This window comes from Sipha flava, unplaced genomic scaffold (assembly GCF_003268045.1).
Source record: "Sipha flava isolate LNK unplaced genomic scaffold, YSA_version1 164_pilon_pilon, whole genome shotgun sequence".
Taxonomy (NCBI): domain Eukaryota; kingdom Metazoa; phylum Arthropoda; class Insecta; order Hemiptera; family Aphididae; genus Sipha; species Sipha flava.
The window spans coordinates 675,444-697,488 of NW_020271825.1; the positions used below are offsets into that span (position 1 = coordinate 675,444).

At 25.5% G+C, this 22,045-nt stretch overlaps 1 protein-coding gene across 3 annotated transcripts in view; it reads right to left on the reverse strand.

The window, feature by feature from the left end:
- Positions 1–4,479: 4,479 nt before the first annotated feature.
- The window catches only part of LOC112679563 (mucin-5AC), a 20,594-nt gene continuing 3,028 nt past the window's right edge, over positions 4,480–22,045 (reverse strand). Inside the window, exons 2-12 of one of the 3 annotated variants that reach the window (XM_025549417.1) lie at positions 16,672–16,884; positions 13,183–13,293; positions 12,903–13,082; positions 12,521–12,604; positions 11,615–11,869; positions 11,172–11,362; positions 10,540–10,751; positions 9,770–9,927; positions 9,049–9,186; positions 6,865–7,050; positions 4,480–6,280 (exon numbers count right to left, since the gene is read on the reverse strand). In XM_025549417.1, coding sequence (XP_025405202.1) covers positions 4,899–6,280; positions 6,865–7,050; positions 9,049–9,186; positions 9,770–9,927; positions 10,540–10,751; positions 11,172–11,362; positions 11,615–11,869; positions 12,521–12,604; positions 12,903–13,082; positions 13,183–13,293; positions 16,672–16,884 — 3,110 coding nt within the window. In that variant the 3' untranslated portion in view covers positions 4,480–4,898. The remainder of the gene's footprint in view (positions 6,281–6,864; positions 7,051–9,048; positions 9,187–9,769; positions 9,928–10,539; positions 10,752–11,171; positions 11,363–11,614; positions 11,870–12,520; positions 12,605–12,902; positions 13,083–13,182; positions 13,294–16,671; positions 16,885–22,045) is intronic. The other 2 variants (XM_025549418.1, XM_025549419.1) reach the window with 2 other exon arrangements.

Below are 22,045 nucleotides of genomic sequence, written 5' to 3' on the forward strand. Positions count from 1 at the left end.
GATGAAATTATCTTTTGGGATGAAATTAATTCAACAGCGGATTATCCTATAAATAAGGGAGTAGGTTGTGGAATTTTTCAAGAATTTCGTGGAAGATTGAATGCTCTGCAAACATTTTTAACACCTTTAATAATACACAAAAACAGTAAAATAATGATATATATTGGAATAATAGTCTTGAAATATTCTTCCGATCTCGACAAATATTTCCGTTCTCTCTTAAAATAACAATTATGTACTATCACTATAATAACACACCTCCACGAAAAAAAATAAATTGATCTTGTGTCAACGTTATTGATATACCTAAGTTATTTTGAATATTATAATTTTATTAAAAGTAAGACTTTTAAGTTTATTATTAGTTCTTTTTCATATGCAAAAATTTACATTCCAATGGTCGTCAACATTTAATACAAAGGATTTTAATTGATTTTTATTTAAAACATAATATAATTAGTGATTGAAAATTTCATGAAATATAAGATTGTGAAATATATCATGAAAATTTCATTTAATGTTTCATGAAATATTTCAGTATTTTAAAAAAGATTGTTTTTCTTTTAAATATGTTTAATTCTTATGTTTTCAAATTTTTGAGGTAGAACAAATTTATATGACCCATTAGTTATTAAATGAATTTTATTTTGTTTTATTTTTAATTTTGTCAAGTTTATTATTAGTTAAATTTTGTTTGTAATGAAAGTTACATGTTAAAATTTAAGTACAGTAAGATTTAACACTACAAAATTTCAGTATGTGAAGTTTCAAAAACAATAAGGGTTGAAACATGGGCGCCCAGAGGGAGGGGCAAGATGGGGCATTTACCCCTCCCCTGGAAAAAACTAATCGAACGATTAATAACAAGATTTGCAATCGAACAACTGCGAAGACTTCAATTTTTATTTGATAATGAATAAAGTGTGTACCTACAATTTTGACACATTTTATTGTTTGCTAAGAATGCATTTTTTTTTAATATACTTTTTGGTGTTCGATTTAAATATGTCCCCCTCACTGATAAATTTTCTGCCGTCGCCAATGGTTGATAAATAACTAGTGTAAATAATAGGTACTTACTATATATACATACCATATAGGTAATAGGTACCTACCTACTCTATTTCTCCATAAATAATTATAACAATCAATATCTGGATATCTAGTCACCATAAATATCCATGATTACTATGTGTAGAGTGACGTTAAAAAGGTTTTAAATTCACGGACAAATGATAATTTTGTACCTATATTTTACTACCTAGTATGTAATTAAAAAACTACAACTAGCAATAAGAAAGTGAATATCCATGGATTTAAAACCGTTTTTAAGTTACCTTGTAATAAAATCATAAAATAAAACTAAAATTTATACCACATACTAGTATCATTTGAATGAGTTGTATCAGATTTAACCTGGCTATTGTTATAGATAGGTAAACATGAGACTCATTTCTATTGGTATTTATATTAAGTGGGCCCTAATTATATTCAATTTTCCGGTAGAGAAAATGGACCCAGTACGCGCCTGAGCTCCTAATTTATAAAAAACCGTTAAAATTATTCCTATTCACCCCAAACTACGGTACATTATATTTGAGATACAATTTTATATTTTTATAAATAAGTTCTGTAAAGTATCAAATATACAAATAATAAAATTATAAGTATTTATTTAATTAGATTTATATTATTATTCCATTAAACCTATTGATAGGTAACTTATAGCCTATAGGATAGAATCTTTAATGTTATTATTTAATTGGGTAAATTGAAACGTTTCATGTTCTTTGTTTATCATCATGACATAATTATTCATAACTAATCCTTACATGTTTTGTTTAGAAAAAATATTTTATTGATCGTCCATAAATATTTAATATTTAAATATATACCTAAGTAACCATAATTTTTTAAATATTATGAAGTCAGCAAATTTAATCTGTTGCCCCACCCTTTTAAAAGTTAAAACGATACCCCTGGTATAATATGACGTGATGTTTATCATGGTTTAAATTTCTAATTTGTTATTTGTAATTCAAAAATATAAATGTTGATTATTATAACGAATAATATTATAAGGTCGTTGATTGTAGAATGTTTAATATGATAATAATCTAGATATTTAAAATTACATTTAATTGTACAAACATTTTAAATTATAAAAATAATTTTGTGCTAATTTATGCAAACGAATATTTTGAAACAGCTGAAAATATTAATTTTGTTGGTCATAAATACAAATTTAAGTATGTTAATTACTCATGTAAGCGTTGAAAGTTGTTATCCTCTTCTGACCTGGTTGTTGAAATCTGAATACAATTACTATCAAAGTGTTTAAGATAATGTCCAGGCACGTGTATAATGGACATATATTACAATATACTTATAAAAAATGCATTGGATATACGTTTCACTTTTGCTTGTCCATAAAAATAAAAAAAATAAATATTATGGAGAAACCAATCACGTACGAATTCAATAGATTTCAACGAGCGTATTATATGATCTAATATTATCAATATATTGTTTTACTACAGAAAAAAATAATTGTATATCAGTTTTAAAATTTAATAAAACAAATCTATTATCTCCAATAATAAACAAATTCATAAAAATGTATCATTAGATTACTAGAATTATTATATTATATTGACAAGTGATAACTTTGATATTATAAAATGCCACAAATCTTAAAAAATCAAAACTATAATTATTGGTGTTTTTTTTATCTTGGATACAACAACTGCCTTAGTAATTAAAATAATAATGCATCTTTTACGTTGTGTCAAAATATATATAATATATTGTTTGAATATATGAATAATGATAAACCAATGAGGAATTAATTGTTCTCCTCGCTTGAAATAATTTCTCATTTATCTGAGTTTTATAAAGATTGGCCATTTTTATAATACTCGACCTACCGGTCGCTCTCAAGTCTTTCTTGATTAGCTCCTGTATTGCGTCTTTAATAATCCTTCAACCGACCATCTTGCAGTGCCGTCGTAAGTGTTAGCGAGGCCCTAGACAAAATCAGTACAATTTACTTACGCCTAAATATATCTGACTGTTCTGACTTGACAAATTGTAGGATTGTGGGCTTACGAATTTATTTTAAGTGCGAGGCCTTAGAAAATTGCTTAAGTTGCCTGCTCGCTAACGACGACACTGCCACCTTGTCCGTATAGATTAATTGTTATTACAGATTATTATACTATAATTCATTCGGTACGCCATGTTCATATATATTTTCCTCCAATTTCCTTCTTTATTAAATATACAGCTTACAAACACCTCTTAAAAATGCATTAATCGTTTTTTATATTCTCCCTAGTCAGTACATGTATGCGTCCACCTTGAAATCTTCAAGTTAATCCTTGTTGATGTATTCCATAATTTCAAATAACCCAGAATAAAAGTTAACTTTTTTAATGTATCTACTAAAATGTTATATAAATAATTACTATACATGGTCTAATTTTTCTAAAGCTTAATTTTTTTTATAGGAGCTCAATGGAGTTCAATTTAATATAATACATTATAGTTAGATACAATCACATAAACCATTTACAGAAATTCCTTGTCTGCAGATACAAAATAAACAGATAAATATTATTAAATATAATACATACACTTTACTCAACAAAAGTAGTAAAATATTTATTATTATGTTATGAGCACTTACATAAAAGTAGGAAAATATTTTTTTTTTCATTCAATACAAAAATATAAACAAATTATCTTTTCACAAATAACTTATCATATAGATATTAATATTAAATATATTAATATCTATTTAAACTAATGTACCCAAGCAAAGAAATGCTAAAATATATATTCTTTTATAAATAAATAAACAAAAAAACTTACATTTTAATATCTATTCACCCAAGGTTATCCTGGTTTCAGGTTTTTCATCCAAAGGTTCAACCCACTCCCTCCCGAAATTATAAAAAAATGTATATTTTTATATTGTACTTAACAATCAGTAGTTTTGTCCAATTAAAAGTTTTTAAACAGGTAAAGGTAACTAAATCAACTGTCCATCGTTATTTCTTATTTCTTAATAATAATTATTGTTGTTATCATAACTCTTAAAAATCTATAATCCTCACCAAAATAATTTTTTGAGTATGCGCCTTTTTTCATTATTAAATATATTCAAATGATAATTAAAAATTGAATGAACTTGTATATCAAAAAATAAGTTTAACATAGTTTTAATTGTCGTACCAAAAATGTATTTATTATCTTTTTATATCATAATAAAAGTATAAATTAGTATTATTAGATTAATCCTAATTCATTTTATATTGTAAATGTTTGAAATACATAATTTTTAGCTATACATTTGTTTTGTATACTTCAATTTTGAGTTTTTAATTATATTTGATTTTCCAAATCATGAATATAAATGAAGATCTAATATTTGTATTCAACTATAATTGAATGTCATTATTTTACAAATATATTTTGAATAAAACATAAATATAAAAAACATACAAAAAGCATGATAATGCTCAATATGTTACTTATAAATAATACTTAATATATAGCACTTAAATGTCTCTATTTAAATAAATTTGATTAATTGTCAAGAGATCATAATGTTTACAGGCTATCGATCTATTTCATTATACCGAAACCGTTAACTTATACGAATAAATTAACTTATTTTACTTAGTATCAAAAACGAAAATTCACAATTGATTATGCATATTAAGGTTATCATTGCCAATTTTATAAGGGAACCAATATTTTTAAATTTTTATTGGTGAAACTGGCTGATATAAATGACGAAAATTGTACAGGGTGTATTATCAACCATGAATACCATGTGATTTATGTCTAAAAAATTTTTCAAGTTGACGGTTAGATTGGAAATGCACAGCTTATCAACATTTCAATTGGTTGCAATGAACTCCGATTTCCGTACACATACACTCTAAACAAGGATTAGATAATTCAGCAATAATTTTTCCCACTCTGTACATACGTCCATAAATATTACAACCCGATATTTTTAACATAGAAGGTCCTGAATTGAAATCAGCATCAAACTTAGTCTTCAATGGTTTTAAACCAATATTTGATTTAACTTCTGTATGCTGTTTAATTTCAGGACGAAAACTGATATCAATGTTTTGTTTGAAATCGAAATGGGGTTTAACTTCAGTCGGAAGTTTAAAATCAAGATATGGTTTCATGGGTTTCGCTCCGACTTGTTTATTATTGACATCAAAGTGTGTTTTCATTTGGGTCTGATAGTTAAAATCTGTGTAGTTTTTGACCTTAGATTGAAGTTTTGTATCCAACTGTGTCTTTATTTCAGATTGATCTTTGACATCGAAATGTGATTTTACTTCAGTTTGGTGTTTATTGCCCAAGTCCTGGTTTGATTTTAAATCATCTTGATGCTTAAAATTTAACTGTAATGTACCTTGAGTATTTTCATTTACGCCATAATGTGAGTTGACTTCTACTTGTTGTTTATTGGCATGTGGACTAGCTTCAATGTGTGATTTAATTTCTAGATGTGGTTTTACGTCAACATGTTCCTTAATTCCAGCATTAGGTTTGACTTCTACAGTTTTGTTAAAATCATGTGCTTCAATTTTGTCATGTTTGCTTTCTGAATTTTGTTTTATATCGGATAATGGCTTAATAGTTGGTTGGTCTTTTGGATTTGTATCCTGTTCAACGTTCGAATTAGAATTAGTTTTAAACATTTGTTGAGAGAGTGTCGCGGATTCGGTTTGTGGTTTTGCGCCAATTAAATGAATTTTTTCGTCTATTTCGTCATCCGTTCTGTGTTCTATACGAGTCTCTACCTCCATATGGTCATCGAAAAGTTTTGAGGAAGAAGGGGTCGATGGTTGTTCTGGTGTGTCACCGTTAAACAAAAACGAAAACATACTTTCAAAACTATAATCTTCATCTTCAAGTGGTTTAGGTATCGGAGTAGTAATTTCTACACGATTAATAGAACCAGACGTAAAAGAATATATCAACTTTTCAGTGGTGGTAGCTGAAGCTGGAATTAATTTTAAAGTGGTTGTAATTGGTATTAAAGATGTTTGCTCAGAAGACGTTGACATTTTTACAGTTGTCGATGGTGTTGTTATTATTGGTTTATTAGTTGTAGATGGTGCAGAGTAAATAATGTGCTCAATAACTGCATCTTTGATTTTTGAAGTTGTTGTTGTTGTTGTTGTTGTTTCAGTTGTCACTTCAGTCAATTTCAAATTTTCCGTAGTAACATCATTTTCAGAATCATCTATTTGAGAAAAAACCAAAATTATGAGAAAAAAAAAAATTAACAAAATATAGTTAAATTGCAATGTTTACTGGTTTGAAAGAAACTCAAATAAGCACTAAGTCAAACAATCACTTATTTTAATCTATAAATAGTAATAAATTTTGCCTAAATATTAAAAAACTAATTCAAACATCTATAATGAAATTTCAATTATTATTATCAAATATGAAAGTAAACTTTAATTCAAATATTAATCATTTATGTAATTATTTGAAATATGTTATGTTTAATCAAAATGTTGACCAATTTTGTGATACATTTTTGTTGGGATTTTAATTAAGATACAGAATATGTATCTTAAATATTTGATAAAGTTTATATTATTTGCTTCTAATTTTTTCTTATTAGTTTCTAATAGAGATATCTTTACGTTTGTCCATGTCCTGCCTAGAATTTTTGAACGATGTATGTATGCACAATAGGATTATTAAATAGAATTTTTTTTTCTTATAAAATTTCAAAAATCAAATTTGACTAAACTTTAAAAATATTAAATGTACAAATTGTTATAAGTAATTTGATTTTGATCATCTACAACTTACTGCAAATAATTCGACCACAGCAAGTGCTATTGTTCGGGTCATTAACTCGCTGGCAGCCTACTTTAACGGCTGGACAATTTTCTTGGCACACAATTTTGGCGTTGAAACAAATACATATGTTGCAAGCGCTTGGATCAGTCAGCAACTCACCATGTTTATACTTCTTATCATTGGACAAGCACCAAACTATACGATAAAAAAAAAAATTAAATATTTGATTCAAAGGTCGTTGTCTTTAATACATAACTTTTAAAATTATCGTCATACAAATTGTTATAAATAACTATTTTTGAAAAACAATAGCGTTATAACATAATTAATTTACAAATTTAAACTTAAAAAGTAGTAGTTTATTTAATATTGATTGTTACTACATTCAAGTGAAAAAAAAATAATTACTAAACTACTTTTTTTATTATATAGTATTTTATTATTTATGGAAGCTATTTTGAATAGTAATTTAGTAAAAATTCAAAATTAATATGGAATATTATAAAATAAATCGGTTATTTTTAAAATGCACAGTTTAATACCGTGTATATACATATATAAGTATACGTTTACAAGCTATAAAATATTTTGGAAAATGGCCAAAACACATAGGTATTAGGTGACCTATCATCATAACAATTGTATGGATCATATAACCGTTATTCGAGGTGGTATAAATTTAGAAAAATACTAGCACGTTAAATTATTTTTTAAATAAAAAATGGTTAAAATATTATACAAAATAATCATTAATATAAGTTGCAAAAAGTATTGCTAACTAAAAACAATTAAACAAATATAATGTAATTTAAATATTATACACAAAATAACATTTTACAGTTGAAATTGTTTAACATTTCAATATAGTACCTATACAAATTTTAAATGTATACTAATTTTAAATATATAAAAAATATTATAATCAGTATTATATTAATACATTTTATAGCTGCTAGATTTAATAAATTATTAGTGCACTAGTGAACTATAAAATATTAATTGGAAAAAAAGCCAGTAAGATAATGGTAGCAGAAATTCGTTCTTCGTCCCTTAGGTCCTTGGATTGTATAAGAGTAATGAAATTTAAAATTGAGTTTTAAAGGAATGATAACTAATTTCTATAGTAAAACGATTATAAGTAAAACTTAAGTAAAAAATACGCCGTTTACATATTTTTACATTTATAGTCTAATTGTCGGTGGGTTCTATTTTTTTATCAATCTATTTAAAATGTTCATGTTTGAGGAAAGGTAATTTTTTTTTAATCAAATGTTCAAAAAATATTTTATCTGTATCCAAAGTAATCATTATGATAGGATGTACCAATTTTTTTTTAATAAACATTTAAAATTGAAAATTAATGCGAAAACAGTAAATTTCGTAAAATTCATCTAATAATTTACTTAAAAGATTATAAAATAAAATACTGATTGGCAATTTTTAAAAAAATTTTAGTATCGTTAGGTTATTATTGGTGATAATATATTTCTAATTCCTAATATCCAAAAAAAAAAAAAAAAAATTGTATTTCTTAATAACTTTCATAAATAAATTATTTTCAATGTTCTATATTTAAACCAAAAATATTTAACTTTTTATAAAAATTTCGTTAAATATGAAAAAAAAAGGCATTGATTTAGGGTAAAAATTTCAAATTTCTAGCCACATTACTTTTGGAGTTATGACTAAATAACTAAAGTCTGAAAAGTGGAAGTCTCATTTACTGCAGATTTTTATCGTTCTTACTAGGTTTTTCGACGGTTTTTCCTCACGCCTGAAAAAACTATTGAGGTGTTGGAAAAAAGGCTTCTTTACCTAAGGCTGATATTTAGATGAAACTTTTGGATCAGTATTACCAGTCAAAAAAGTGTTTACAGAAAAAAAATATAACGTAAACATCATTATAAAACCATAAGATCACTTCACTTAGAATCTAAAATTACCATTGTATAATTTAAATATAAATTTAAAAATTCTAGTTTATATTTAAAAATAATAAGTATGAGCTCAATAATTAATAACGTTTAATGTTAGTTTGATTATTTAATTTACAGAAAAAATTTTTTATTTAATGTAATTATTTATTCTTGTATTTATTTTGTATATTTTTTTTGGCCAATAAATTATTATCTTATCTTAAAAAAAATTGTATACGAGTTTAATGCTTATACAAATATTAATTTAATAAATTACCAGATCCTATCGGTGGAAGTCCTACTACTGGTTCATCCAAATGAATAATAGGCTTTATAACTGCATGTTCCGTAGTCGTTTGAAATTTTTTAGTTACATAATGACCACCATTTGGAGAATCCTTTGGAAGAAATCCGCCTAAATATTTAATTATTAACTTTAACATGATAACATAAACTGTAATAAAATAGTTTAAATTCATAAAAGTTGCTAAAACTTAAGAGACATTTTTCTTTTTTAATATTCGTTAATTTTAAAATATATTTATATAGTTAAATTCTGCTAATTTATAGTACCCCGATGAAATATCGTCGGTAAAATATCGCAACTAAAATATCACGAAACCAATATATTGTAGAAAAATAATACCGCCGTACAATATATCGCATCTGTATATTGCATTTAACTTAATCTTATCTAACCATATTCACCTTTTACCTTTTTTTTTTGGAGTTTGAAGACTATCTTCAAGGTATTTCAATGAATATAATATATAATATATTAATTTTTTTTTTTAATACTTATATCAATTCTACTATATAACAATATTATATGCTTAATATATAATATTTGTTTATAATTAAATTACTACTATATTTCATGCTGACGATATGTATACTGGCGATATTTATTCCATGCGATATGATGGTTTTGCGATATTTTACCGGCGATATTTTGTCGGTGATTCCTAATTTATTTATTTTAATGTTTAAATAATTACCCTCTGTCTCAATAGGTGGAGAAAAATTATTTATCACAGGTGAGAGCGGTTTTTCAATATCTGATGCATTGTACACACGTTCAACTTCTGGTTGATAATTATCATAAATTGCGGCAGGTTCATTGACAACTGCATCTGCTGCTACAAATGGTATGATCCTGTGCATCAAAAATAATATTTATTATATATAATTTACAGTTAATCAATACTTAGCACTTATTTAAAATACTATTTATGTTATCTGTTATTTAAAACAATAAGTAAGTAATTTACAAGTTTATACATTTTTACAACATATGAATTGTATTTGAAGAAAATTGTTCATTAACAACAATTCATAATACATAGGTATATATACCTATATATAATTAATTACCTAGTAATTGTATGGGACTACATGAAATACTGAGAATGAAATACGGATTAGAGTTTTCTCTGCCCTTTTTTGCCATTTTAAATATAGATATTCAAAAATGGTATGTAAAACAAGTAGTGATACTATTTTGAATTTTGACATTTGTTATTTTGTGAAATAATAATTATTACTTATATTATAACGGTTAAAAATAAAGTTCTATTGTATTCATTAAATTCAAAATTATAAGGCCATGTAAAGCTTCAATTAAACATTTTTTTTTTTTTTTTTTGATATGGCTAGAAAAATTTAAATAATAAATCAAATACTAAAGAACTAATAGATTTGTATAATTATTTTATTTTTCAACAAGAAAACAAAAACTGAAACTTTAATGTAAGAAATAGATAATTACTTTAGGTTTGGTAAGGATGGTGGTAATGTTGGTTCATCGTAATCCATTTCAAAATTATTCGTTTTTTCAGTAACATTAAAACCACCAAAGCCATCGTGCATTAAACCGACAGGATTGGCGTGTCTTGATTCCATAGGATCCTCAATTATTGAATCCGTCGTGTTCCTTAATTCTTCGGTTATAGAACTTTGTGTACTTTGGGTCTCTACCATCTGTTAAACACACGGTAATGTAATTTAAATTGCATACACGTTTGCCTAAAAATTTAATTCATAAATAATGTTAATTGGTTTATGAGAAGTGTGACAATGACAAATTAACAATTCAAAAAACATAATGTCCAGAATTTATTAAGCTACTCATTTAGCATGTTGCAAATTAATAGAAAAGGTGAAGATGGGAATTAATCAGTCAAAACTAACCTAACCTAAATTAACTCACCATTTAATGCATAGTTATAGTACCTAAGACTTAGAATCGCGAAAAATGTTTAGATTCGAAAATACAATAATATTATGAAAAAATGTTGTAATTTTCAAAATAATTTTCTCACAGCGTTTTAACTTAATATTATAATAACAGATTTATGGCAACGGATTAATATAGTAATAATAATAATAATAATAATTTACCGTTGACATAACGCTCGGAGATGAAGACGATGGCGATGACGACGAAGTGGGTGGCAGCGCGGGTGAACTGGTGAGCGAGACAACATCATCGGTGGTCACGGTGGATGGTGATGTTATCGTAGAGGCTATTGTGGACGTCGTGGTCGTCGTCGTCATAATCGTCGTAGTCGCGGTTGGACCGACGTGAGATTCTGAAAAGAAAAACGAGTCTATAACGGCAATTCATTATACATTTCCAACGAACGATTTGAGAGTATAGGAAAACAAAAAGTTAACGTGCGCATAGGATGTAAACGCGCAATATTAATATTATCATTATCGTTATTATTATTATTATTACTATTATTATTACTATTATTATTATTATTATAAACGTGTGCATGGGTGTGCGCTGGAGAAGTCAGTGACCCTGTGCGGAGGAATCGCACGACGCCAAGACGTACCGTTGTTGCTCGTGCTATTGCTGCTGCTGCTGTTGCTGCTGCTGGTGCTGCTGCTGCAGTTATAGCTCGTCGGACAGCAGTGCCCTTCCGAGTAGACCGGTCCACAATTGGGCGATATTTGGGCGCGGATAGGCGGACATATCACCTTGTCACATCGCACCTGGCCGTTGATGCAGAAACAAGTTTCGCACGACGACCGCGCCACGCCAATCACGGGCTCCCCGAACGATATCAACCGACCGTTTATACGACAATCTGCGGCGAACAAATCAAATTTCAACCATGGAGATTTAAACGTTTGTGTTTCGTTCGTATTTAAACGACTGTAAACATGTTGTCAAAAATACTTCGTGATATTTTTTAGAATCAATGTAAGTGTACACAACTGTATGAATCGATTGTACGTTAAATATCAAAGTTGGGCAAGTTGTACTCAATTTTAGTGACTGAGTAAGCTACAGTTACGTATATCGATATTATGATATTATATTAGATTATGTTACAAGTTACTATAAAATATTAACAACTAGTTGTAACTACACACTCGTAAGAAAATTACCATGGTTGAACATCGTTAAAAATATAAAATAGTAAATTTTACTTGACTATTATAACATCGAGAAGTTAATTTTTAATAAATAGTTATTAACGAATTATAAAAGAAAATAATGAAAGTTCGAATTTATTTATATTTGTAAAATTGTATCTAGTTTATGTCCAGCTTTATTTAAGACAAATATATACCTATGTGAATATTATTTTTCCAGAATTAGGACTATTTATTCGTCATATGTTTACACAGTTAAAATATTTTAATATTTCATTATTTTACCCCTCAGTTTTTTTATTTGTAGAACAATTAATTTTATCTAATGATTAATTTTTAATCTTATACTAATTTTTTACCTTTAAACCGAGCAAATACTGAAGATATTTCAGTGGTTGGTGCATCTGTTGTATTTTTTATAATTGTATCAAGTAATGCTGAACCTGTAAAATAAATACATATTAGTAAACTCTCGAAATATTAAACAATAAATCTCAATACAACCATTAATATAAATAAATGTTTAACATGATTATGTAAAAGTAGGTATACGCATTGACGAAAATATAGTAAATTTCTTAAAATAATCTTTCGATTATTAAAAAAATATGAAAAACCTATAAACTTATAACTACCTTACAAGTAACCTAAATATTTTACAATAACTTAAGTCACATATTTAATATGTCCATATATTAGGTTCATATACTTATAGCACCCTCATTTGTCATATGCACTTACATTTGTATCTAATTGGACAACAAGTATGTTTTTTGTACACAGCGGTACAACCTGGGATAGTTAAAGAACACTGTGGACGTACACATTGTTGATGCCCTTTGAAACAGTAACAATATTCACATAGGCTGGAACTATCCATCGCTGAACCTTCCGCGTATATTGTACCGTTTACCATGCATCCTTACGAAGAAAACATAATTACATTTTTGTCGATTTTTTTTATTATTTTTTTTAATTTTTATTTTTTTAGATTAAGTATACAAAATGTCTTTTTAAATACCTTTAGTCAACCCATCAAACGTCACAATTGCAGAATTTTCCATCCTTGCAGGTCCAGATCGAGATTCAGTTTGTAATGAAAAAAGATTTGAATGCACGGCATCAAATTGTTCTACAACCAATGTGGAAATCCATTTTTTAAATTTCATAATGTCGACTTTGTTAATATTAAACTTATAAATTCATTAATCGTTTTATAAGTATAGTTTAATTTAAATCATAATAAAAATGTGTATATTTATTTTAACATATACATATTTAAATAACATAATTTATTAAAATAATTAAATTATATTATTATAATTTAAAATGGTTTTATTAACGGCTCAACATATCTAAATTATTAATATTTTAAATATCAATAGGTCATTATAATATTATTTCATACGTAATAATTTTTCAGTAGAATTAAATTATTAGTATATCATTTTAAACCATAAAAAAAAGTTTGGAAAAAATTTTACTATAACGAATAATGTCCCTTTAAAAATATTAAATAATTTTGAATTTTGTATTACATTTACAGTTTAATTTATTTTTTTTATTTTATATTTGAGTGTAATAAATTTATATATAATTAAAAAAAATATGTAATTAATTTATAAATTTCACCATAACTTTGGTTTGATTAAAACCCTTAATTATCATATAAAGTGTTATATATTCATTAGCCGTTGTCTACAATGATTTATGAAGTTAATAAACCTCAGATTTTGTTTGATAAATCTATTTTAAAAAGTATGATTAGAGGATTCAAAACGTATGCATAATACGCACATCCGATTGATTTTTAAAACGAATGGTTTAACTAACGGGATTTGTGGTTCGGGTGTGTCTCTTTATGCGCGATATATCATACTGTGTTCATCAAATATCGTTGCTACTTGCGTGCGAGTATCTATTCGCCTTGAAACAGTGAAGCTTGATTGGATCACTCATAATTATACTTATACTACTTATTTATTTTGTATGTTTATTTATAATTGAAAAAGAATCTTTACATTCAAATTGCATATTTACTTTTTTTGGTTTATTATCGGTAAAAAAATAAATTTTTATCATCTTAAAATAAAAGTTACAGGAATCGCAATTTTTATAACAATTTAGAATAATGAACTCATATGTGATCAACAAATAAATAAAAAATATCCGTCATTTATCCAATAATTAAAATTATAGAACTCAATTTCATATTATATTTACTCGTACTAAAGGTTATAATGAGTACATTATTATTAAAAAAAAAATACATGACTTACTCTAAGTTAAAAACATATTTGTGTTAAATAAAAATTATTAGTTTCAAATATAGTTAACTATTTATATTATAAAGTTTTTAACGTTATTTTTTTATTTATTATATTTAATATAGAATTCAATGTATATTTTAAATAGTAATTTACAGACAAAACAATTAACTATAAAATTTATTCCTAAGATTATAAGTAAATAAATAAATAAATGTTTGCTCAATTAGTTAAATTTTATCAATATTAATTTTTTTATGAAATTGTACACTGGAATGTCGTATACAATGTGTACACATTTTCCACTAAACGTAACATTACTAAAGTATTAATTTGTTTTATACTGTGTCAACCACCCGCCGGAATTTACGACCGGTTTCCCCCGTGTATGTGCCCGACCCTTTTTCACGCTTCTCGCTTGTCGCTTCACATTCGTTTAGTTGTATTTAAGTAACTGCTTCTAAAGTAATAAAGCAAATATTTCGAACAAAATATAATTTTTAAATGATAATTGTAAGCTAATAGAAATTCTTATTGTATATTATATACAATGATTATATTATTATAAATGCGTTTACACTATTGAGTTAATGTATATATATAAAAAAAAACAAACCCTATCTAAGATTATTGCATGTTTGTAAATAAGTAAAATTATTAAATTAAGATTTTAGTATTAAATAAACTAGGTATACATATATTTAAAATTTTAAAATTTGTTACCACTCTTGTCTATACGAAATGAGCTTACGAGAATTAATTAATTTTGATAATATAAAAGTGATTGATAAGTAATCAAATGTTGTTATAACAAATTACAATAATGATTTGAAAAATCATAACAACTATTTACTTAAAAAAATACTATTCATAAACCATTATTTAGAATATTATCAATTATAAATTGTTTCTTTCGACATTGTCAGTAATTTAGGTTTACATGCAATTATATATCTTTGCTCGGAACCGATGTTTTCTCGTAATTTTTCTTAATAGTACTCACATTTCACACATTCTACACTCTTTTGTTTAAAAAAATATTAGTGTTTTAAAATATGCGTATTATGCGTATGTAGATACAAATTACCCATGTATTTTCATCATATAATTTACCAACTGATGAAATCTAAAAAATCAGCTTAATTTTTGTCATCGAATTACGTTTCGATTTTTTTTAAATAAGTCTACTTAAAGCTACTTGAAACATTTTCCACTTTTATGAATGACAATTTGTTCAAACCTTATTTAAATTTATATTTGTGTATAAAATAGAGTGATTATAATAAATACATGTTTTAAAAACTGGCGAAATAATATTGGCAAGCACACATCACTCTTTTTACCAGTAAACTGGTCTTGAATGAATGACCTGTAGCAGTGGTGGAGCATGACAGTTGACCTCAAAGTATATACATTTAAGAGGACAAGCAATAAAAAATCACCACATGAATATCCCATTCATAAATCAACCCAAAACATTTGTATTGTCATTTTGCATGGTGAATTTAATTTGCATGCATAAAATCAAAGTTCTTTCGTCTCTCTTTGTCAGTTCGTTATTAGAAAATATAAACATAAATATACTGATACAGGAGTACATGTTATGTAATTACATATTCGATAATTTGTGTACAAACACACAAGTGATGTGAAACTGTTTTTGACGACCGAACAGAAGATAAAAATTTATTTTTTATTATTATTTGAAATAATTTCCATTTCACAGTAAGCGTTATAAACTCAATGGGTATAATTCATATTAATACAATATATTTTTTTTAACATCAGCCACACAATCATTTATTAATAATTTTGTGGCTGATGTTAAAAAAAAAGATATTTTCAATGTTTATAATTTATTAGTCATAAACATTTAAAATACAAATAACAAAATAAAAAGAATAAGGATTTAGAAAATGTTCAAATGTAGGTACTAGCCAAAATCTTATCTATTCTTTTTTATGTATTATATTTTGGAAGATTAAGTAATAAATGAATATATTTATTTAATAATTTTATTTACCCATAGTAAATAATTTTTTACGTTCAATCACAGTATAACAAAGTAAATTGTTTTCTTATTTCTTGTATAGTGAATAAATAAACATTAAAATCTTACCTATATTATAATAATACGATAATACTAAATGTAAGTATGACATATATTATTTTGTGTTTATATAAATATAACTCAATAATTATGAATTAATCTCTAATGATATATCCTTTAACAGTTATTTTACCGTAATAACATTGAAGGTGCGCACAACATTTATTCTTCTTATGGACAATTACACATCCCTGAGGTGGTGGATCCGGTAATTCCGGACAAACTTGCAAATGGCATATTAAATTTCCAGTGACACACGTACATTTTAAGCACGGCTGATCTGTATTAACCAATGCTCCTGGTTCGTAACTTCGTCCTTTGTAATTACACCCAACCGACGCAATTTCTAAATTAAAAAACGAATAACTAAGAAAAATGCTTGTCTAAATACTATAATATAGTTTGAGTTTATATGTTTTGGAAGTATTTTGAAAAATTATTTGAAAAACTCTAATCTTTAAAAAAAATCATATGATAAGTCAAATGTTTTATCCAGTATAATATAATATACTATAATTAATTAAATTATATTAAATATCTGATAATTAAATTAAAAAATATTTAATAAGTATTTCTACAAAATTATAATGAAGTTATAATATATTTTTCCAATACTCAATCCCTTCGAAATTTAAAATGTTTCGTAAACTGAAAATGTTTATTAATACTGAATTCGTTTTTGATAAATCTATAGTAAATAATCCAGTTGCAGTTTGTATCATAAAACATTTATTTTATTAACTATAAAAACTAATATATTTTTCTATCCAAAATTTTCAAAAAAGTTGCTTTTGTTTTTAATAATACTTATATAACAATATTTATATGAAACAATTAAATCCTTTATAATTTATTACTTCATCATTAGTCGTTACTGTCACGTCTAATGAAAACGTTTGGTACATCATTGTCCATTGAATTTAGGTGCAGGCAATAAAGTATATACAGAGAAGAGTCCGACATAACGGTACCCGTATATACACGCTATATTACTTCTTTTTGCCGTACTCATCAGTATAATATATGCCGTAGCGTATATATAGCTTATTATTATTACAAATAATCTCTCACACACACACATATATACACACCCATAACTATTTGTAGCATTTATATGTTTTTTTAAATATTTGTTTATTTGAAGTTACTTCGAATTAAATATGCTTTCTAGGGATTATTTCGTACTTAAAATAAAAGTTCTATTTTGTTAATATATTTTTAATTTAAGTAAATTTATTACTATAAAGTATAAGCACGATTTAACTTAACTAAACGTTAACAGATTAAAGTAACTAAAACAACCTGTCAATAATTTCAATATACCTATCTTATAAATAGGGCCCGGATTTCAATGCAAAGTGCATATTTTTTTTTGATTGATCATACACAATACTCTTTAAGAACATAATTCGTTTCATGTAACAAGGGTTTTAAAACTACAAATTTTATTTTGCATTTTTTTTGCATATTTCGACGTTTTTTTCATTTTTAGAGCATTTTTAGTATTATTGGGTCATTTTGTAGGTTTTTAATGCATATTTGTTCGACATATTAAACAAATTTAGCCTATTCAAAATAAAATCAAAAGACAAATTATCTTCTTGATATTTAAGTAGGTTTATCGGGTTTTTCCATACACATTGTCAATCTTTATTTTTTGATTCAGTTTTTATCTTATTTTAATTTATTATAGACTATGGAACGTCACTAGTATTCGGTCAAATAACAAATAATCAGTCAGTTCATATTACATCGCAGACGTTGCTTGGATTACGTGTGATTGTGATTTAAATGTATTAAATAGTGCGTTAATGCCCAAAATAAAAAAATTATGTCATTTATAAGGTCATTTTTGTGGTAAAATGCATTTTTTAAGAACATTTATGGCTATTTTTTAGAGCATATTTGTATTATTTAAAAAGTATATAAATCCGGGCCCTACTTATAAGCTATCAAAATTATTTTTGAATATCTACATTAATAATCACAATGGCAAGACTTATTATACTGTTTAAGTCACTAGCTTTAATTAAATAATTAATGTTAATATGCGGAACCGCGTGAGAGGTTGGTCAATCCAAAAATTCTAATTGTTTCGTGGGAACTCAGTTATTTGAAAATCATTCACATACGAATAACGTGGTATTTAAATAACAATAATAATAATATAAATAAAAAAAATATATAATTTAACGGGTTTTGTTTACTGTTTTTTATAAATTTTTAAAACACATTAACTGACGTCAATTCACCCCAAAACATGTTATTTTTCTAGTTTAAAACTCTTTGTAATACATATGCACTAAAAACATCCTTATATGTGGATTCATTTTAGAATAGTTTTAGAATGGAATATTATTTTTACACTACAAATTAATACAGATTAGATAGTTGTAAAAAACATAATAAATCATTTCAATCATTAACTTAACCCTAAGTGAGTAAGAAAGTGCAATTGCACCTTATAGTATTTAACATATAAGATATGCAATAGCAACTTTTTTCATTCCATAAAGTTTCAATGTTTATAAAACTCAGAGATAAGTTTTTTAACTAAATGTTAATTATGCATAAAATGGCAATTTCTATACAACAATTATCTATAGTAAAGAAATGTATTAAATGCAAATGGATCAATGATCATTAATTAATTAATATCAAATAATAAAGTGTAATTTTTAATTTTAATATTTGTAGGTTTACAAATATATTATAAATATCTCATTTTAATTATTTCTAGTTCAATTTTATTTATTATTAGTTCCATTTTATTCTATTCTATTTTTTCTATTTATAATTATATATTTATAATTATATCTCATTTTAATTATACATTATAAATATATCATTTTTAAAAATCGTACTGACTTTATACTGTATACTATACATATAAATGATCTATGAATATATTTATTATTTTTTGGTTTCAACGTCAAGTGCAATAACTTCTATTAGAATATTATTATATTATTATAATAATCTGTTTTATAAGAGTTTAAATTAATAAAAAAAACTCCCTATGATATACAAAAGTAAATTATAATTTAGTTGCATATCTACATACATGTTATTTTAATAACACATTGTCTCATTTAAAATATAAAATAATATTATTTATTTTTATGTAGTATAGTAGTACTTTTGTATTATTTATTTTGAATATTGTTTGTCAAGATTCTATTAGGTATAGTATTATCTCACTATTATCAAATAATAATTGTTATCAACATGAGATTGGTTAATTTAAACAGTATGTATAGTTACAGTCTTTTAATAACTAAATATTATATTTTAAATATATTAATTAAACTTCCATATGATAAATGATTAAGCTACGAACAATAATTACGTTAGCAGAATTATTGTTATTTTGAAAAATACTAGACCTAATATTAATAATAAAAAACATTTATTTTATTAATCAGTGAACGTCATTAAATTTTAATTTATAAAAACATATTTGACAAATTCGAATTACATTTTTTTTAAAACAAACCAATTTTCTTGGTCGTAAAAAATTGTATAATTGATAAACCTACTTTTGCTATAGCAAAACCTAGGAAAACGAAACATTTCTATCGGTCTCAAATAAATTCTATCAATAATCTTAAATTAGATTTACCATACTTGTAATATATGTATATTAAATTTAATAATCGAAGGTACTTATTGTATGATAATAGTGTTCAATGTTTATCATTCAATATTTTTTCATAACTTATAATTTCTAAGGTAATTTAATAAAACTATATCGCAATTCATAAAATTTCATTTTCTATAACCACATAAATAGTAACTTTCTGATTTTAGTAATACGGATTAAATTAAATATCATTTTAAGTCATTATAATTTAAATAATAATAATTTAAATTCTATGAATTATTATAAGTAATATAGAAATAATTAAAAGTGATTTTTATACACGGTTTTTGTAGTTATATCCGATTTTTTTTTTTTTATTATTTCTATGTTTAAAAATGTTCAACGCAAAAGAATATTAAGGCTTCTCTCTCAATCTAATAAGTAATATTAATCTTAATAAATAACAACTAATATTCTACCATCTATAATTTGGATTGTTAACATAATATGTCATAAAATGCTAGTTTGGGTATTAAATACAGAAATCAAAACCAATATAATATGGTAAATAACATACACTACTCCGCAGGAATCAAATGAATGAGACTCGTGCACATACACACGCATACACGCGTAAACACACGCACGTAAAGGGTTAAAGAACAGTTATATGGTGATCTTATCTGAGTTACAGAGCATCCAAATTAACGGTGTGTTTAGAATCAAAAACGACCATATGCATACAAAAACATAGTATACATACATTGCTACATGAAGAAATTATGTGAGTAGAATGTGAGTGTTTGTGTGAGAATAACGTGTTGGCTGTTGGACTCACGTCTGCCTCCAAGGGTTTTCGTTCATGGAAATCTGCCGCCCGTGAGTGGGTTTCCTGCAATTCGTAATTACAACCTTAAGCAGCATTTATAAACCGTGAGAAAGTTAATGCATACAATACGCCAACTTAAGATAGGATGTAGAATGTAGACTTTTATTGTTTCCAAACTTCGTGTACCGAAAATCTAATTATTCCGATTATTTTTTCAACAGTTAACCCTTCTAGAAAATAATCATAGATCAGCGTTCACATTGTGTATAAAAAATAATGTTCTGTGCACCATACATTTATATCCACATTTACACATTTAATGTGAATATAATATAGTAGGTATAACTGTTAAAAAAGTTAACGATTAAACGAAATCACCGGAAGTATATTTAATGCTAATAGTTTGTAATTTTGCTTGTTACCTGCATACTTTTTTTATTAATTTTTTTTCCGTTATAACAGACATTTTTTAAAATAGACAATATATGTTTTAGAAAAGGTATTTGGTACCCATATTATTTGATAGTTTTTGTAAACATGAATTTAACCGTAACCGATTTATTTTATACTAAGTTAACACATATATTTTGTGACTTTAAAAAAACTAATTTCTAATTTATTAAGACCAATAAGTACTATTTAGTGACTTTTAATATATTACTTAATAACATTATAATTGCCTAACGGCAAATCTTGAAAATCGATTATCTTAATTTCTTAATTACCTACCGTCAAAACATGAATATGAACTGTAGATGGATTATAAATATTATTTTGGTACAACTTTGATAATTCATATTAAACTAGTGATTTATATTTTAAAACGAATGATAAAAATAATTTTATAAAAAATAATGAAATATACAATAAATATATAAGTATAACATAACTAAGGTAATGATAACGAATAATAAAAGTAAAATAAGTTATATTTCAACATGTCCTAGCAAATTATTAATCATCAGAAAATTTTTCTCGGTTGAATTATTCCTTGTATTTAATTTAATCGGTACACAAAGTATACGTACATGTTGCGGGTGTGTATGTTTGTGTGTGTGTGTGTGTGTGTGTGTGTGTGTGTGTGTGTGTGTGTGT